At 55.4% G+C, this 18,000-nt stretch overlaps 1 protein-coding gene and 1 non-coding gene across 3 annotated transcripts in view; both read left to right on the top strand.

Moving 5' to 3' along the window:
* Positions 1 to 18,000, top strand: part of DPP9 (dipeptidyl peptidase 9) — a 40,902-nt gene that overhangs the window by 20,071 nt on the left and 2,831 nt on the right. Inside the window, exons 11-21 of one of the 2 annotated variants that reach the window (XM_041762284.1) lie at positions 959 to 1,059; positions 2,515 to 2,692; positions 2,866 to 3,028; positions 6,112 to 6,191; positions 9,162 to 9,314; positions 9,785 to 9,920; positions 11,526 to 11,671; positions 12,642 to 12,788; positions 14,213 to 14,365; positions 15,027 to 15,169; positions 16,990 to 17,101. In XM_041762284.1, the coding sequence (XP_041618218.1) occupies positions 959 to 1,059; positions 2,515 to 2,692; positions 2,866 to 3,028; positions 6,112 to 6,191; positions 9,162 to 9,314; positions 9,785 to 9,920; positions 11,526 to 11,671; positions 12,642 to 12,788; positions 14,213 to 14,365; positions 15,027 to 15,169; positions 16,990 to 17,101 (1,512 nt within the window). Of the gene's footprint in view, positions 1 to 958; positions 1,060 to 2,514; positions 2,693 to 2,865; positions 3,029 to 6,111; positions 6,192 to 9,161; positions 9,315 to 9,784; positions 9,921 to 11,525; positions 11,672 to 12,641; positions 12,789 to 14,212; positions 14,366 to 14,482; positions 14,618 to 15,026; positions 15,170 to 16,989; positions 17,102 to 18,000 lie in introns of those variants that run through there. The other variant, XM_041762285.1, reaches the window with a different exon arrangement.
* Positions 5,305 to 5,411, top strand: LOC121496329. Its single transcript, XR_005989161.1, has one exon. It is a non-coding gene; the product is annotated as a U6 spliceosomal RNA (small nuclear RNA).

Raw genomic sequence — 18,000 nt, 5'->3', positions numbered from 1 at the left:
CTGATGGAGAAGGGCTAAGGGGCTGCCAGGTCTCAGAAGGGAAACAGCCACATGCCGGAGGTTTGAACGCTCAGACAAGCTGAGGAAACCCTTGCACATATTTGTCAGAATGACTTTCTACATGAGGTTTCAAAAAGAGTGTAAGATAAGATACACTTATTTTTCATGATTTGGGGGTTAGGTTTTGGTTTGGGAATGATTAGGCCTTAACCAAATCTCTTCTCCACTCTTTACCTGAATGTTCTGGCATTTTCACATACACCTGACATTAGGTAGCTTTGCTGAACGCCTACCAGCTGTTTTAAGTGGTGCCTGGCCCGTCGGACTGGCAGGGTCCTGAGGTGGGCATGGGTGGTACCAGGCAGTTGGGAGCTGCTGGTAGGGGCACGTGGGGGCGTGGGTGTAGGTCACGCCAAGGCCCTGCCTGCTTTTCTTCCATCGTTTTCTGGACGGGATGCCCCGGCAGCTTAGCAGCCGGAAGTCATGTTGCCCAAGGCCACCTGGCACTGCAGTGACCGCCCAGACCAGAGCCCTTGGGTTCCAGCCAGCAGGCTGTCATGAGCTTAAGCAACAGAAGTGTATGTCTCCTGACTCCAGAGGCTAAAAGTCTGATAGCAAGGTGTGGGCAGGGCTAGGAGTCTCCTCCTGGCCCATCTCCTCGCCCTGTAGATGGCCGCTGCCTCCCTGCATTTTGTCATGAGGCGCCTGAGTCCGCGCTTCCCCTTTATTACAGGGGGACCGCTCCTTTTGTTGGATAGGGGCCGCCCTATTCTAGCACCACCTTACCTGATTATACCTGAGACCACCCTGTTTCCAAATCAGGCCCCACTGGGAGTTAACCAGGAGCCAGGACTCTACCCCTGAGACTTGGGGGACACAGTGTTCCCTTCAGAAGCAGCCATCTCCCGGGCAGCATGTGGTCAGGCCAGGGTGTGACCCAAGTCTGCTTTGCCTTTAGATCGTGGCGACGCGAGAGAAGGAGCTGGTGCAGCCCTTCAGCGTGCTCTTCCCCAAGGTGGAGTACATCGCCAGGGCCGGGTGGACCCGGGACGGCAAGTAGTGAGTGTCGCCAGCGGGAAGTGGAGCTTTCCTTGTCACTCCTGTGTGACCCTTTTGCCACATTGAGGGCAGATCTCTAAACGGGGCCCCAGACCACTGCCTGCAGGCCAAATCCAGCCTGATGCCTTTTTTGGTATGGCCCACGAGCTGAGAACAGCTTTGGTGCTTTTAAATGATCAGGGGTAAACAAAATCCAAGGGAGGAGAGTATTTCATCACGCATGAAAATGATACAAACTCCTCATTTCAGTGTCCGTAAATAAAGTTTCACCGGCACATGGCCACATTTTTTTGTGTACGGATTGTCTGTAGCTGCTTTCACGCTATGTTGGCAGGGTTGACATTGCCAGAGAAACTGTGTGGCCCACAAAGCTGAAATGTTCACCCACTGGTCCTTTGAAAGACAAAGCGTACTTCTCCGGCTCCACACACTCATCCCCGAGGCAGCCTGGACTGAGCCTCCTTGCCTTTGGCAGGCTGTGGGCTCAGGCTGGACTGGCATGTCCCCGTGGCGTCATTTGCTGGTTTGGTTTCCATTATTCTCTCTTTATATTGAGATCCAGCTTCCCCAGCTGCGGTACTGACAGGTCTCTGTTTCAAATAGGTTGTCCATTTACAGTTGAAAAAGGTACAGAAAACTTTTTTTCTTAATTTTTGAAAGTTCTTTTTTTTTTTTTTTTAATATTATTTATTCATGAGAGACACAGAGAGAGAGGCAGAGACACAGGCAGAGGGAGAAGCAGGCTCCCTGTGGGGAGCCGGATGTGAGACTCGATCCCAGGACCCCAGGATCATGACCTGAACTGAAGGCAGATGCTCAACCCCTGAGCCCCCCAGGCGGTCCTTAAAAGCTGTTTCAAAGCAGTTGTTTTGAGGACAGAATATACCTGACAAAGTAGCTCCCAACAGGATTTTTTTTTAAATAATCTCTACACCAGTGTGGGACTTGAACTCACAACCCTCAGATCAAGAGTCACACCCTCTACGGATTGAGCCAGCCAGGTGCCCTCCCCCTACCCCGCAACAGGATTTTTTTTTTTTTGAAGTTGCTGATTGCTTCCATCCCAAGTCCTTAAGAATTCATGTTCAACAGAATAAACAATTTATTTCCCAAAGAAAGGAAGAAAGACAGAACACTGTTGTTCAGAGCAACAGGAAGTAAACAATAGCGTATGCGGGCTGAGGATTTGGCAGAAATTGCAAACGTTCTTGAAATGCTGCTGTAAGGTCTAATGATACCGAGATGTTTCCAGAATAGTTGGTTTATAGAGTCCTGTCGCCCGTCACGTCTCCCCAGAGGGCACGTGCTAGCCAGGAGACCTTTGTGTGCTGTGGGGTTGCTTGGTCAACTGTGGCAAAGGAAGGATGGTTCTGGTCCCACGTGTTCGGGAAGTGAGGCGTCTGTCCCCCGCTGGGCCCTGAGGCCTTCGGCTGCTCTCTCCTCTTGCTCTCTCAGTGCCTGGGCTATGTTCCTGGACCGGCCCCAGCAGCGGCTCCAGCTCGTCCTGCTGCCCCCAGCCCTGTTCATCCCCACCACCGAGAACGAGGAGGAGCGGGTAGCCTTCGCCAGAGCAGTGCCCAGGAACATCCAGCCGCACGTAGTGTACGAGGAGGTCACCGATGTGTGGATCAACGTAAGGGTGGGGAGATGCCGGGTGTGCATGCCCCCTGGGCCCCCAGATCCTCAATGGGGTGGGGACAGGGAGGGCGGAGTCCCTGGGGGGGTGGTTGGATTGCCCTCCATGTGAGTCCAGCCAACTGGCAAAGCCCCACCTTCTGATGCATTTTCTCTCTTCTTCCTGGACAGGTGCATGACATCTTCTATCCCTTCCCCCAGTCAGAGGGAGAGGATGAGCTCTGCTTCATCCGTGCCAATGAGTGCAAGACTGGCTTCTGCCACTTGTACAAGGTCACCGCCATCTTAAAGCCCAGTGGCTACGACTGGAGTGAGCCTCTCAGCCCTGGGGAAGGTGAGCAAAGCCTGACTAACACCACTGCTCACCCAGTTGGCCGTCTGTGGCCCAGTGCACTGCTTGCTCACTGACCCCGCCCTGTGACCAGCCCCATGAGGCAGGGGCAGGAAGAGTAAACAGCCAGCCTTTCCCGAACATCATTCATGGTCTGGCGGGGGTTGTTATAGCCAACTGTCCATTCAGTCAGTGGTATCTATTTAGCTCCTACCATGCTCCAGGCCCGTCTCACACCAGGGATTGGCTCAACACGGCCAGAGATCAAATTCAGCCCACTGCCTGTCTTTGTAAATAAAGTTCTATTGGCACATGGTCACATTCATTTAGGGATTGATTGTCTGTGGCTGATTTCATGCCACAATGACAGAGTTGAGTAGTGTGACATAGATCTTGCAAGGCTGAAAATGTTGGCTATCTGGCCCTTTATCGGAAAAGTGGCCAACCCCTGCTCTAGGTGTCAGGGGTATAATTACAAAAAGAGGAAAGAAATCTCTGCTCCTATGGAACTCCCTAGTGGAGGAAATGGGCAATAATCCAAAAATAATTGAGAGTAATGAGCATGGTGGTAGATGCAACAGGTTAGAGAGTGAGAGGCTTTCTTTCTGGCTCTGGAGGTCAAGGGACCTCTCTGGATAACATGTTCTGGAGCAGAGACCTGGAACAGGTAGCAGAGGCGGCTAGCCACACAGATCATTCCAGCTTAATGGCACAGCCTGTGCAAAGGTCCTGGGGCAGTAGCTGCCTGGTATGTTGGCAGAGCAGTGAGGAGGCCCTTGTGGCTGGAGCAGAGTGAGTGAAGGAGAGATGGGGAGGGGAAGGCAGAGAGGGAACCGGGCAGGTCATGTAGGGGGTTGGGGGCCTCAGGGAGGACTTGGGGTTTTATCCCATTGCTATTAGCTTAAAGCCATCCCTGGGGCTGCTGTGTAGAGGGGTCAGGAGAAGTGACAAGGATGGGTCGTGGCAGCAGGCTGGGCTAACCCAGGTGGATTCGATTCTGAATGAACTTTGACCTCTATGTCACCACAGTTTGCTGGTTGTAGGGTGCGAGAGAGAAAGAAGAAAGGCACAGGTGCCTGGAAGGTTTCTGGAGGGTCAGTGTGTGGCAGAAAGACTCTGAGAGGGACAGTTTCAGGAAACGTCCAGTTGAGGTTTGGATGTGTTCACATTGAAGTGCCCGAGAGTGGACATGCTGCGTGGGCAGGTCCTGGCACCTGGAGTTCCAGGGAGCAGAATGTATTTGCAGTGGGCGTTGGGCGTCCTCACACAGATGGGATCTCAGCCTCGAGACAGGACGGAGCACCAAAAGGCCGAGTCTGGGCGAGGAAGCAGTGTGGGCTGAGAGCCAACCCAGGATGCCTCAGGCGCTCCCCCCACTATGCGGACCCTGGGCCAGCTTGTCCTCCGTGGGGGCGTCCTGGGCTCTGTGGGGGACTGAGCAGCATCCTGACCCCCACCCACTCAGTGCCAGGAACACCCGTGATCGTGACAGCCCCAGATGTCCCCAGACATTGCCCAGTGTCCCCTAGGGCAGGATCATCCCAGGGGAGCCCCACATTTTAGAGGCAGCCCCACAAACAAGCCCGAGGCAGTGCCGCACAGGGCATGGAGGCTGGACACCATGTGTGGTGTCCAGGGAAGCCGAGCCCAGGGATCAGGAACAGGCAAAGCCACGAGCTGCCAGGCGTCCAGTAAGAAGGAGCTAGAGGAGTGACTGCTGTCTTGGGATGTTGTCACCGCTGTCTTGGGGTGTCCTGCAGTCCACACAGGCTAGCTAGGCCATCTCCAAGGTGGGTTTTCTGTAGCTCTTCTGTGTTGTGCTTTTCCCTCTATCTGACTAAGCTGGCACCACCTAATCTAACCTTGGGAGACCTCAGTGGGCACATCCTTGTTCAGCCTCTGGTGGTCGCTGGGTGGAGCTCCTGCCTCTGCCCATCCTGTGTGGGTCCATTGGCATTCCCAGCCGGCACTTACTGTCCTGTGGCTTGGGACTGCTAGGTGGCAGTTGGTCGGCCGAGAAGGCAAGACCTTGGTCACTTTGGATCAAAAGGCAGGAGTCCTTTAAAGGAGCCCATTGGCGTGCCTGGGGAAGAGGGAGGAGGGTCAGGAGCACCGAGGGAGGGTGCGGCTGGCTGTCAGCTGGACGCCCCGGGTTCCCCCCGGAGGGGCAGGAGAATCGAGCAGAAACAGGGCTCTTCCGGTGGCCACATGTGGTTCTGCTCCCCACCCTGCACCTTCTGTAAGGCATGATGGAACTGCGCCGGTCCAGATTTGAACGAGTGCTCCCTTCAGGAGCACATACACTAATGCTGGAACTGTACAGAGAAGATGAGCGTGGCCTCTGTGCAAGGATGACATGCAAATTCGTGAAGCATTCCATGTTTAAAACAAAAAATCTGAGCGACAAATCAGCCATGTCCAGCCTCCATGTGAGTGAGGGACACGGGAGGAACCTCCCACCCTCCCAGATCCAGCTGTGACCAGTCCCTGGGCCCAGATGCCTGTACCAGGAGTCCATGTCTGCCAAACCGGTGTCGTTTGTGCACAGAATGAAACAGCCATCACTCGTAAACTGTCTTAATAAATTTGTGATGTGTGTCAGCAGGCAGCCCGTAGTTCTTTACCTGGCGGAAATTCAAAAGTGAGATCTACCCAAAAACAACAACAACAACACAGCAATCCAAAATCTGACATAAGAACTCAGCCGAGCCTTTGCTCAGCCACAGTGTTGTGACCAAGCTCTGGTTCTCCAAAATCCTAACACGTTCTAGGAGGTCACAGGTTGAGAGCCCAGAAGGTGGATGGTTTGGCCTCGGCAGGGTTCTAAAATCGGTGCTTCCAATAAAAGCACAGCTGTCTGGTTTTCCCTGGGAGACGCTGGAACCTGCACACAGCCCCCATGGCCAGTGGGACGCATCCCTGCCCCATACTACATCTGGGGCCTGGCCAGCTCAATCTCGTCTCCCACGTGGCCCGGCTTGGGGGTCTCTGACAAGTTTGCTCAGATGGAGTTTGGCCTCAGGGCCTTTGGGTCCCCTTCACGGCTGCCTGGGGCCCCCTTCAACTCTTCCTTTCCTTACTTCTAGATGAATTTAAATGCCCCATCAAGGAGGAGATCGCGCTGACTAGCGGTGAATGGGAGGTTTTGGCAAGGCACGGCTCCAAGGTACCAGAATCTCTTTGCAACCCTCCCCACCCGCCCTGCACGCACGCGCGCTCCAGCTTCCCTGCAGACCCTGTGTGCCTGTGGCTTCTCTCTTCCCTCCTGGCTGCGCCTGCCTCCTGCTCTGCTCCACTCAGCTCCGTCCACTGCTCCAGCATGCCCTGGGCCATAGAGCTCTGGTTCTGGCCAGCTGGAGACAACCCCAGTCCGGGAAGTGGGGCCTGCTCTGTGCACCTGTTGCAGTCCGTTAGCCTTCTCCCACTCCATGAAACCACCTCTCCCTGGGACGCTTTGCCTACCGTGGGATTGCCCTGCAGCTTCCAACTGGGGCTTGCCCTGACGTCTGTCCCCGGGAGGTTTGGGAACAAGGATGCAGCTGCAGAGACAAGCGGTGTACCTTCCACTCACCCAAATGCACCATCATAAAAATGTGGCAGGACTTGCATCTGACCAAAACTTCTTCATCAGGGTCCAATTCTACAAAATTCCAAATTTTATGGAGAGAGCTCTTAATCAGACTTCCGGATCCCTACCTCACACCTGCATAAATGCCTCCTGGACCAAAGACAGACGTTAGAGATGTTAGCACGCATGCGTGCATCACAGAGCTGTTTATGCAGTGGGAAATAGTGGTCAGTGAACACTAGAGTGAGCCCTCAAGGAGTGACTTCGGTATGTCCAGGTCGCACAGATCCAGGTGTTGAGTATAGCATAACCACACCTGACAGAGTGCCCTGTCACTGACTTGGAAAGATGTCCCTGTGAATTGTTGGAACAGAAGGTGTGAGATGTGATTCTGTTAGATTTCATGTTCACCTACTATTTGTGAGGCGAGCCGGAGGGTCGGGTACCAAAAGGTTAAAGGTTGCCTCCTCATTTGCTCTGCTGTGGTTGATTCTTGCTAAGAGGCACCCCTGAGCCCACAGCCTAGCCCTGCCCCTCAGTAGCTGTGCTCCCGTTCCCGTTCCTCATCTGTCAGATGGGGTGGTCGGGGAGCTCTGATCTCATCTTCACGGCAGTCTCTTCCCCCTCAGCCCTGCCCACATCTAGGCGTCCCGGGCACTGTGGGATGGCAGCACCCTTCCCCATCCCACCCATCCCACGTATAACAACCACAGATGTCCCCAGATGTTGCTAAATGTACCTGGGGGGGAAGGGGGTGGGCAGGACTGCCCCAATGAGGACCCTGCCTTAGAGTAACCCGAAGCCCCCCAGTGTAACATCTGGTAGACCCACCAACTAGAACTCTGCCCTTTCTCAACCACTCTGGGCCTTGTGGCTCTTACACACCTGGGTTTTTATCCAGACATTAAAAAACAAAAGTCAAAAAAACCACAGCAGCATTTAAAAAAATTTTTTTTTAATTCTTAACTGAAGTATCGTTGACAATACAGCAACATGTTAAATGTTACAAGGGGAAAGACTGGCCTCTCATGTCCCCTCCAGCTCTGAGCCACCTGCACTATTTGGGGTCCTGGGGGGGGGTCCAGGCACCTGGGGAGCACCTCCTTCCAAGTGTGCATCTTCTCACGTGGTCCTTGTGACAAAACTGCATGTGACCATGTGTGGTTGGTTTTCCAGCAACATCCTGTTTCTAGAAAACCTGCATTCATTTTAAAAGGGCAGCAACAAAGGATACATCAGCGTTTGTTGTACAAACTGAACCATTCTAGGTAACCCTACATTAGGGATATCCTCACTCCCCACTCCAGGCTCCCGAAGACTCTTCCCGTCAGAGGTGGCTGAACCCCGTGACAACCCCAGCAGAGTGTTTTTGTTTGCACACATCTCCACAGGATGTTGGGGTTTTTTAATTTTGTTTCTTAAATATTTATTTATTTACTTAAGTCATTTCTGCCCTCAACATGGGTCTCGAGCCCACAACCCCAAGATCAAGAGTCATACACTCCAACTGAGCTAGAGAATTGGGCTGTAATTTGTGGGGGTTGGTTTTTTTTTTTTTTTAATTTTTATTTATTTATGATAGTCACACAGAGAGAGAGAAAGAGAGGCAGAGACATAGGCAGAGGGAGAAGCGGGAGAAGCAGGCTCCATGCACCGGGAGCCCGACGTGGGATTCGATCCCGGGTCTCCAGGATGGCGCCCTGGGCCAAAGGCAGGCGCCAAACCGCTGCGCCACCCAGGGATCCCTGGGCTGTAATTTTGAAGCCAGTCTGTCTTTGGACATTCTCAGGTCATCACTTTTGTTTAACAATAAGAACACAGCATGTTTGTCCTTCCACTTGAAGTCACCCCTCGAGTGAAGCCCTTAGGAACAGTTCCCTGGAACATAATCGCTGCATCAGAGAACATACCCTCTTTAAGTGTTTTACCTGTGTAGCCAGTTTGGCCCCAGAAAGGCAGTGGCTCTTCTGATCCCCGGAGCAGGTTTCCTTCCTGTTCTTCCCGAGGGCTCATCACATAACCGCACACTGAGGTCTGACGGGGGTTCAACCCAAGAAGCAGCCGGCACAGGGAGTTGCCGCCTCTGAGCCCCGAGCACCGGGTCAGAAGGGTGGGCTGACCTCTTGGGGACCAAGGGCAAGGGGCTGGTGGGTCCTCCAGCACAGGCCAGCCCCTCCCTCAGCCTCAGTCCCAGGCACTTGTGTGCCCTCTGCTCTGCACTCGCAGCTCTGAGCACTCCCAGAAGGGCTGTCTGGGGTTGGCCTTCTCATTTTAAGTCCTACCAGGGGACCTGCAGTGAGCACAGCTAGACCGCTGTCTGCGCCCGCCCCACCCAGGCTGAGGAACACTTCTCTCCCAGCTAACTCTTTTCCTGCCAGTGGGCTAAAGCCAGTGGAGAGATCAAATCTTGCCACAGAACTCTAAGCCATCCCTGTGGGGACAGGGACAAAGGCCTGGGTCCCTCCACTGGGTGTCCGCCTCCTCCCCCAGCCACCGTGGGAGCAAAGGCATGGGAAATGCCAGGCCGGGCCTGGGGCTGCTTCACGAGGAGCCCCTGTGCCCCCACAGATCTGGGTCAACGAGGAGACGAAGCTGGTGTACTTCCAAGGTACAAAGGACACGCCCCTGGAGCACCACCTCTACGTGGTCAGCTATGAGTCGGCAGGCGAGATCGTGCGCCTTACCACACCCGGCTTCTCCCACAGCTGCTCCATGAGCCAGGTGGGCACTCTCTAGATGTGCCTGATGGCACCATTCTGGCACCCACCCTTAGCCTGTCAGAACATTCTAGAATGTCAAGCAGCGAATGTGCACCAGGCTACTTCCAGTCCAGGGCAAGCATTTGATAGCAGTCTATGCACTGTAGAACCAGCAACATGAGCAGGCTCTGACATCAGAAGGATCAGGGTATGACCTTGGTTTGGTCATTTACCATCTAGGGTGACAGGTGGGGGGAAGTGGGGGATCCCTGGCCAGGGAACAGATTCCTCTTGGCCTCCATTTGCTTATCTGTGAAATGGTGGGGGGTACTAGCACCCATGTGAGTAGAAGAGCATTGAAGTTTCAACAAGTGAGCACACAGGGTAGACAGTACATAGGTTTGTGGGTTTTGGGGGCGGAGGGAGCCAAAGCAGACTGGGAGATCAGGAAGGACGCATCGTGCAGTGCTCAGCGCCCCATCCTGCCCACAGAATTTCGACATGTTCATCAGCCACTACAGCAGCGTGGGCACACCACCCTGCGTGCACGTCTATAAGCTGAGCGGCCCTGATGATGACCCTCTGCACAAGCAGCCCCGCTTCTGGGCCAGCATGATGGAGGCGGCCAGTGAGTAGCCCTGCACCCCTGGGGACCTTGACGGAGTCTCCCCTGCCCACCATCCCTGGGAGCCTCCACTTGCCTGTTTGTAAAATGGGGTGTGGCCCTGTTAAAAAACACTGGCAAGCACGGGCCGTTCTAGCAGCTTCAAGGCAGCAAGTGGCCCAGTGGCCCCATCTGTCCTGTGGGCCCTGCCACCTGGGACAGTCTCTAACTCCTGTGCTGTGTTTAAGGACGATGTGACACAGCACAGATGCAGTTCATGACCAGCTGCCTGACACAGGGAGTCCCTACAGGGGGCCTCTCCTCATCCTTGGGCAGCTGTCTCCATGGGCATCTGCACAGGGCACATATTCCGATGCTTTTGTGGAAGGAGCCAGGGGGGTTGGGCATGAGCACAGCCTCTGGAAACTGGAAGCAATTTGCCAGTTTGTCCTGGAGCCTGAAGGGTGGCCTGGACTCTGCTCAGGTGACCCCAGATTCCACTGCTGGCTCCAGAACCATAGGCATGTCACTTAGTCTCCCTCAGTGTGTCCTCTATGAAACAGTCCCATGGCAGGCAGTCTGTGGGATGAAAACTGAACACTCCGTACAGTGCCTGGCACACAGGAATCGTGCACTAAAAAGGACACCCTTCCCTGACCCCAGAGTTGCCACTTGCTAGATTTCCAGAACATTCTAGGAAATAAGAATCTCTGGCGTTTGTGGGCTGGAAAGCATCTTGTTACATCATCGCCCTCTGAGACCTGGTATAAATCTCCAGCCAGTAGCTCACTCAGTCTAGGACTCTCCCCCCACATCACCACAGGACATGACAGAGCAGGAACCCTGGTCCCAGTTTTACAGATAAAAACCAAGAGAAGGGTGGGTCTTACCCAGGCACCCAGCAAGAGGGCAGTGGTGGGAAGTGCGGTGTCTTGGTGCCCAGCCCTGGCTTGCGGGCAGGTGGACCGAGGCACCACATCCGAACACTCCCAGTCTTGGCATGTTTGTAGATCACCTCTACAAGAAGTCAGCCAACATGGCCTACGTGCCAAGCCTAGCCACTCCCGGTCATTTAGGTACTGTCAACGGCTACACTGGGGCCCCAGCAGCAAAGCCATGTAGTTAAGATGCAGACAAAACTCACCAGCTGACCCTTTACAAAAAGCATTTTCTGACTCCCAACCCACGTGACAGTTAACTTAATTTTCTTTTAAAGTGACTTCCTCCATTTACCTAAATAAACGTTCAAGATAAGCTTAAAGAAAGACTTCTGCGCTGTCATGATTGGAAAACCAATGTTATTGCTTGGCAGAAATAAAGGTGAACATCAGAAGCAGATGATAAGACTGGCTGTTACTCAAATCCCAGAGGCATTGCCACCCCCATAGGAGATCAGATCAGCAGGTGTCGGGGGGCTGCTGGGGACTGCAGCCTGCCACACACACACTCCTGGGACCAGAGACTTTTGTGGCCCTTGGATTCGGATTTAAACCATCAGAAAGCACAGAAGACAGTGCCTCCTGTCTACCCTCTGCTGTCAAGGGCCAGGCAGTGGACTGTGGGTTTCAGCCAGATGTGCTTCCCTGGGGCACTCTGGCCCAAAAAGCCATAGCCACTCTGTCTCTACAGGCTGCCCCCCGGATTACGTGCCCCCGGAAATCTTCCATTTCCACACACGGTCAGATGTGCGGCTCTACGGCATGATCTACAAGCCCCACGCTGTGCAGCCAGGAAAGAAGCACCCCACTGTCCTCTTTGTGTATGGAGGCCCCCAGGTGGGTGCCAGCCCTGCTCCCCACACACCCCCTTCCTTCATGCCAAGACTTGAGTGCCAGCTAGGCTAGAAGAAGGGTTAATGCAAGCAGGGGGTCCCCTCCCCACTGATCACACAGGGTTCTTGGGGTCCTAGCCCTCCTGCCTCTGAGTCTCTGTACACCCCACCCTCTCATACAACTCTCTTCCCCCTGCTGATGCTCCCTTGTCCCTCTGGGAAACCTCCCCTAGCCCCCAGGTGTCCCATCTGGTCCACCTGCCCAGCAGTGACCCACTGTCACCCTTGATCACTGATCTTGGGACAGCAGAGGCCATGGACCCTGGGCCCAGTTCTCTGAGAAGGAGACAAGACAGGTCCAGGCAGGCAGATTGGTTGGGGACCATCTAAGATAGCAGTTTCTCACCCGGGGGTATTCTGTACCCCAGGGAACACTTGCCGGTGTCCAGGGACATTTGTAGTCTTCATGGCCACAGTTGGGGGCCTGGGACAGTCAATCCCCTGCAGTACCTGCCATGGCAGAGACTGATAAGCCTCCAAACATCAGTAGTGCCAAAGTGAGGAACTGCTTTAAGTCAAGTTAACTCCGAGAACACAACTGCCTGCCACCACTGGTTTTTATCTGTTTTTAGAGAAAACTGCAGTAGAAAGGAGGCAAAACGTGTCTCAAAAAATAAGGGAGTAATTCCAGGCAGGCCCATGGCAGAGGTCCCAGCTGAGGAGGGAGCCCATCCTAAGCACAGACCTTGTACAGAGTGGGCCCCTGCCTGACGTAGGCTACAAGGTGGCTAGAACCCTACCAGGGCCACGCATAGCCTTCACAGTAAAGGACAAGAGTCTTGATGAAGCTGTGAGACCCCCGGCCCCATCCCACCTGCCTCTGGCCCATCCAGCCCCTCCCGCCTGGTATCTCACACGGGAATCCTTGCCACCATCCTAAAGCTCCATGTCCTCTCCTCACTTTCCCCTTACAGGTACAGCTGGTGAATAACTCCTTCAAAGGAATCAAGTATTTGCGGCTCAACACGCTGGCGTCCCTGGGCTATGCCGTGGTCGTGATCGATGGCAGGGGCTCGTGTCAGCGAGGGCTTCGGTTCGAAGGGGCCCTGAAAAACCAAATGGTAACATCTCTTCACAGTTTCTCTGGGCCTTTCCTGTATGGTCAGGGGAGCCCTGGGGCTTGGGGGCAGCTCTGGAACACCTCCTCAAGGGCAGTCCTGGCCAGATGGCAGGCATTAGTAGGGCGGACTCTTGGAACCAAGGAAAATGTCCACTCTGATGCTCTGCTCTGAGCCACAGCCCTATGGCGAGACAGGTATCCACACATCCCACCTGGTGCCTGAGGCCCAGATGAACCAGACATAACAGTATAGGTGCCATCGGCAGGAAGTCCCAACAGCTGGAACAGACAGGGACTGGTGGCTGTAGAAGTGGTACTAATGGTAATGGTGGTGGTGGTGGTAATGAAGATGAGGGTGATGGTGAAGGATGGTGGTGGTGGTGGTGGTGGTGGTGGTGGTGGTGGTGAGGATGGAGATGATTGTGGAGGGTGGTGGAGGAAGTGATGAGAAGAGATAGTGGTGATAGCAGGAGTGACAGTGGTGGTTGTGGGCGAGGATGGAGATGGTGGTGATGGTGATGCGGATGGAGAAGATGGAGGGTGCGGTATAAGTGATGAGAAGAGGTGGTGATGATGGTGGGAATGATGGTGGTGGTTATGGTGAGGATGGAGACGGTGGTGATGAGGATGCAGATGATAGTGGTGATGATGAGAATGGTGGTGGTGGTGGTGGTGGTGGTGGTGAGGGTGTAGATGATGATGGAGGGGGGTGGTGATGGGAATGATGGTGGTGGTGGTGATGAGGAGGATGGAGATGATGATGGTAGTGGAAGTGATGAGAAGAGATGGTGGTGATGGAGATGATGGTGGAGGATGGTGGTAGAGGTGATGAGAATGGAGACGGTGGTGATGATGGGAATGATGATGATGGTGGAGGGTAGTGGTGGTGGTGGAGGATGATGGTGGTGATGATGGGCGTGATGGTGGTGGTGGTGGTGGTGGTGATGAAGATGGAGATGATGGTGGTGATGGTGGCAATGATGGTGGAGGTGATAAGAATGGAGATGATGGTGGAGGACAGTGATAATGGTGAGGATGGAGGTGATGAGGATGATGACGGTGATGACACCTGCTGTTTATCGAGCCTTATCACGTGCCAGGCCTCTGAGTACAGGACACTCACCACCTCGTTTCCTCCTCATGCCCACTGTAAAGTGGTCCCATTCATGTTGACGTCCTATTTTAGGGATGAGGAAACTGAGGCCCAGGAGGGGAGATGTGACTTTCTCCGGGTCAGCCAGGAGGTGGCAGGGCGGGGCTGGTGCTGGGCCTGTCTGACCACTGCCCCCGAGAGCAGGTTGGGACAGGGTCTGGAGAGATGGGTACCTTCCAGAGAGCTGCTTTTGGTACACAAGGGACAGAGGTGGGACAGCAGGGCTCGCACACGGAAGAGGCCTCTGAGAGGTGCCTGGCCTCATCCCTCAGGGCCAGGTGGAGATCGAGGACCAGGTGGAGGGCTTGCAGTTTGTGGCCGAGAAGTATGGCTTCATCGACCTGAGCCGAGTTGCCATCCACGGGTGGTCGTACGGAGGCTTCCTCTCGCTCATGGGGCTGATCCATAAGCCCCAAGTGTTCAAGGTGGGTCCCACCCCGTCCCCCTCCTGTTTGCGGGCACCCGCCTGTGCCCCTCGGAGCCCGCCCCCCCGGAGAGGCATCTCGGCAGGGGCCTTGCCACGTGGCTGTTTCTCCCCGCAGCAGCCCCATGGGGCCGAGCCCCCCTCCTCATTGCCCGCCACTGCTGACCCCAGGATGGCATCCGGCTGCACAAAACCCCGCCAGCAGCTCTCTGTGGGAGGCTGAGCCCGGGACCCCGGCCTCGGATGGGCAGAGGTGGGGCATGGTGTGAAGAGCGTCGGGGGAGGGGCCCCCAGGCCGGCCCCACTGGCAGGGCACCGCGGGGCGGCGATGAGGAGGAGGAGGCAGGAAGGCAGTGGGACCAGGGAGGGGCCGAGCCCGGCCTGAACGCACTCGTTCAGCTCACCCGCCCTCCCTCGACAACGCACGATCCACGGGGGACACGGTCTGAGGGCCCCTCCCCTGCCAGTCCCCGTGTGCATGTCCACTCCTCACGTCCTTCGGGGGAGGCCCCGGGACAGCCGGCAGGCCAGCGAGGGCTCCTGAGACCTGACTCATGTGTGTATCTCTCTCTCTCTCCTCTCTCCTCTCCGCTCCCTCTGCTTCCTTCTCTCCCTCTCTCTCTCTGTCTCCCTGACCCCACTCTGTCCACTGTGGCCCTCAGGTGGCCATCGCGGGCGCCCCGGTCACAGTCTGGATGGCCTACGACACAGGGTACACTGAGCGCTACATGGATGTCCCGGAGAACAACCAGCTTGGCTACGAAGCGGGTTCTGTAGCTCTGCACGTGGAGAAGCTGCCCAATGAGTAAGGCCCCCACCCGCCCTCAACCCTCAGGGTTGCCAAGACGCCCATTTCCCTGCTGCCACTGTCCCCCTGCCCCCTGCCCTTTCTGTGTCTGCCTGCAAGGCTGGGCCTCCCGTATTGGCGCTGTACTCCTGTGGCCACCGAGCCTCCCTCTGCCTGCACTTCACACCCCCTTGAGGCCTCCCTTGTCAGTGCTCCTTATGGAAGCAGCAGGCCCCCAGGGTGCCCTGCCCTTAGAATGTTGGAAGGAAGACTCTAGAATCTCACTGCTTTGCACATGCGGGCCTCCCTCAATCCCTAATAAGCGATGGGGCCATCGTTGGGTCTCGAACCTGATCAGCCCCTCTTTTGTGGGCTTTTGACATCCAGTGGTTCAGGGCACAGGTCCACGTGGTTGTAGCATCTGGGTCTGTGGGACCAGCTTAGACATCCGGTGTCAGCCTTTGGTATGGGCCCCTTTGTCTGAAGGAAAGAACGGTGTCACCACCCTCTGGTGTGGCTCGATCTGGTGAAGGACTTCCCTGGGCCACACCTTTAGTGCTGGGCTCTCCATGCATGCTGACCCTACCCAGGGCCCTCTCCTGGCGAAGCTGTTCTCTGTGACCTGGAGTGTGGCCCTGGGCTCCCTGGAGATGCTGAGGGGGGTGTGTATGGGGACGGGGACACACACACACACACACACACACACACACACACACACACACACAACACAGCCAAGCTTGAAAGCCAGCACTCTGGGCCTGTGCCATCTAGTCTGGGCACCAGGAGCCATAGTGACCCCCAAATTGAAGCTCACACTGGTTCACAGCTACTGACGGAGTAACTGGGCCGAGACAGACACAGACTGTCTGCTGGTTGCCAGGGGGTCCAGGGAGACTGCTAACGTCAGGGGGCTTTGCTAGAACTGGATAGAGGTGGTGGTCACACAGCATTGGGAATCCACAAAATGCCCCCAAATCCTTGAGTTTGCAATGAGGTACTTTTATTTTTATTTTTTTATTTTATTATTATTATTTTTAAAGATTTTACTTATTTATTCATGAGAGACACAGAGAGAGAGAGGCAGAGACATAGAGGGAGAAGCAGGCTCCCTGCGGGGGTAGCCTGATGTGGGACTTGATCTCAGGACCCCAGGATCATGCCCTGAGCCAAAGGCAGACGCTCAACCATTGAGCCCACAATGAGGTATTTTTAGATTATTTATGTGAATTTCATTTCAATAAATTATTTTGAAAAATCCATTTTTTAGGGGCACCGGGGTGGCTGGGTTGGTTAAGCTTCCAACTTTTGATTTCAGTTCCATTCATGATCCCTAGGGTCGTGAGGTGGAGCCCCAGCTCTGCGCTGGGGATGGAGCCTGCTCAAGACTCATTCTACCCCCCTCCCTCTGCCCCTCCCCCTCCTCCCACACATGTGCACTCTCTTTACAAAAAAAATCTGATTTTTAAAAACTACAGTTCCTCGGCCATTCTGGCCACATTTTAAGTGCTCAGTAGCCACATGTGGTGATGATGATGGTGACTGCATTGGGTAGGGCCAGTCTAGAACAATCCCTCATCCCACAGTGCGGTGAGGCAGCACTGCTCTAGAAGCTTCTCTGTAGCTCGGCATACCATGGCACAGCACACCCACACCTCGCTCCCCTCCTTGCCTGAAAGGAAGCGAGGGAGTCTCCAGACGTGTTTGTGGCACCTCCAGCCTTCAGGCTTTGCGTGCTCCACCGTGCTGCGTTGTTGAGCTGCTGCCTGTCCTGGCTGCTGCTGGAGCTGGGCGGGAGAAGAGGGTCCTGCCTCAGACCCTCACCCAACTTTGTCTTCCAGGCCCAACCGCCTGCTCATCCTGCACGGCTTCCTGGATGAGAATGTGCACTTTTTCCACACAAACTTTCTCGTCTCCCAGCTGATCCGAGCAGGAAAACCTTACCAGCTCCAGGTGGGTGGCGCCTCCCCAGGAGTCAGCAGCGGGGGGCGGGGGCGGAGTCACCTGCTTATGCGCTGGCCCCCAAGGCAGGCTCCCCGCACCGGCTGCCTCCATGGCTCCCCAGGCCCCTCCCCAGGCCCTCGGGTCCCCACCTCCAGTCAGCAATCATGTACTGATCGAGGGTGGTGGCCTCGACACCCGGCACACTGGGGGCCAGGCCAGCCCTCCCCAGCTCAGCCTGGTGGAGGGAGGTCAGTGTTATGGAAATTATCGCGCCCACACCATTTTACCTTAAGCCAAGAAATTTACCTGGAAGGAATGGTATGGGGCGCTGAGAGCATCTCAGGGTGACTAGGATCAGAGAAGGGTTCCCTGAAGAGGTGACGTGTGAGGATGCTGGAAAGTTGGGGGGTATCCAGCCCAGCCCGGATGTGGGAGGCTGGGGGGCTGGGGGTAGACACCAGGCACAAGAAAGTGCTGGAGGCAGCAGTCCAGAGACAGGAGGCCAGGGTGGATGGAGTGAGCTGGGAGAGGAGTTGGGGGGCCAAGGCCAGGCAATGGGTGGGACCCCTTGGGCACGGCCTCGGGCAGGGGTGGGGCGTTGGGCAAGGGGCGTAGCTCCACAAAAAGGGGTGGGTCTTTCATGAGGGCAGCTGCTGGAGGTGAAGGGCGGGGCCCTGGTGATGAAGGACAGGCTTCAGTGGTGGGGGCGGGGCCGCAGCTGGGGGCCTTCAAAGGGTGCGGTGTCTCGTCCCCCTCGCTTCGGATGCCCTCTAGACAAGGGCCCAGAGGACCCAGTGGGATGTGAGCCATAAGTCAGCTGTAGCAGGAAAGGGGCCAGCCAAGTGAGAGAGGTGGGAGGGACAAATTTTATCCTGCCAGCCTCAGTGTTTCTGCCTCCCAGAAGCCTC

This window comes from Vulpes lagopus, chromosome 7 (genome assembly GCF_018345385.1).
Source record: "Vulpes lagopus strain Blue_001 chromosome 7, ASM1834538v1, whole genome shotgun sequence".
NCBI lineage: Eukaryota > Metazoa > Chordata > Mammalia > Carnivora > Canidae > Vulpes > Vulpes lagopus.
Note: the sequence above shows the minus strand (reverse complement) of the source record. Positions and strands in the feature narration are given on the sequence as shown.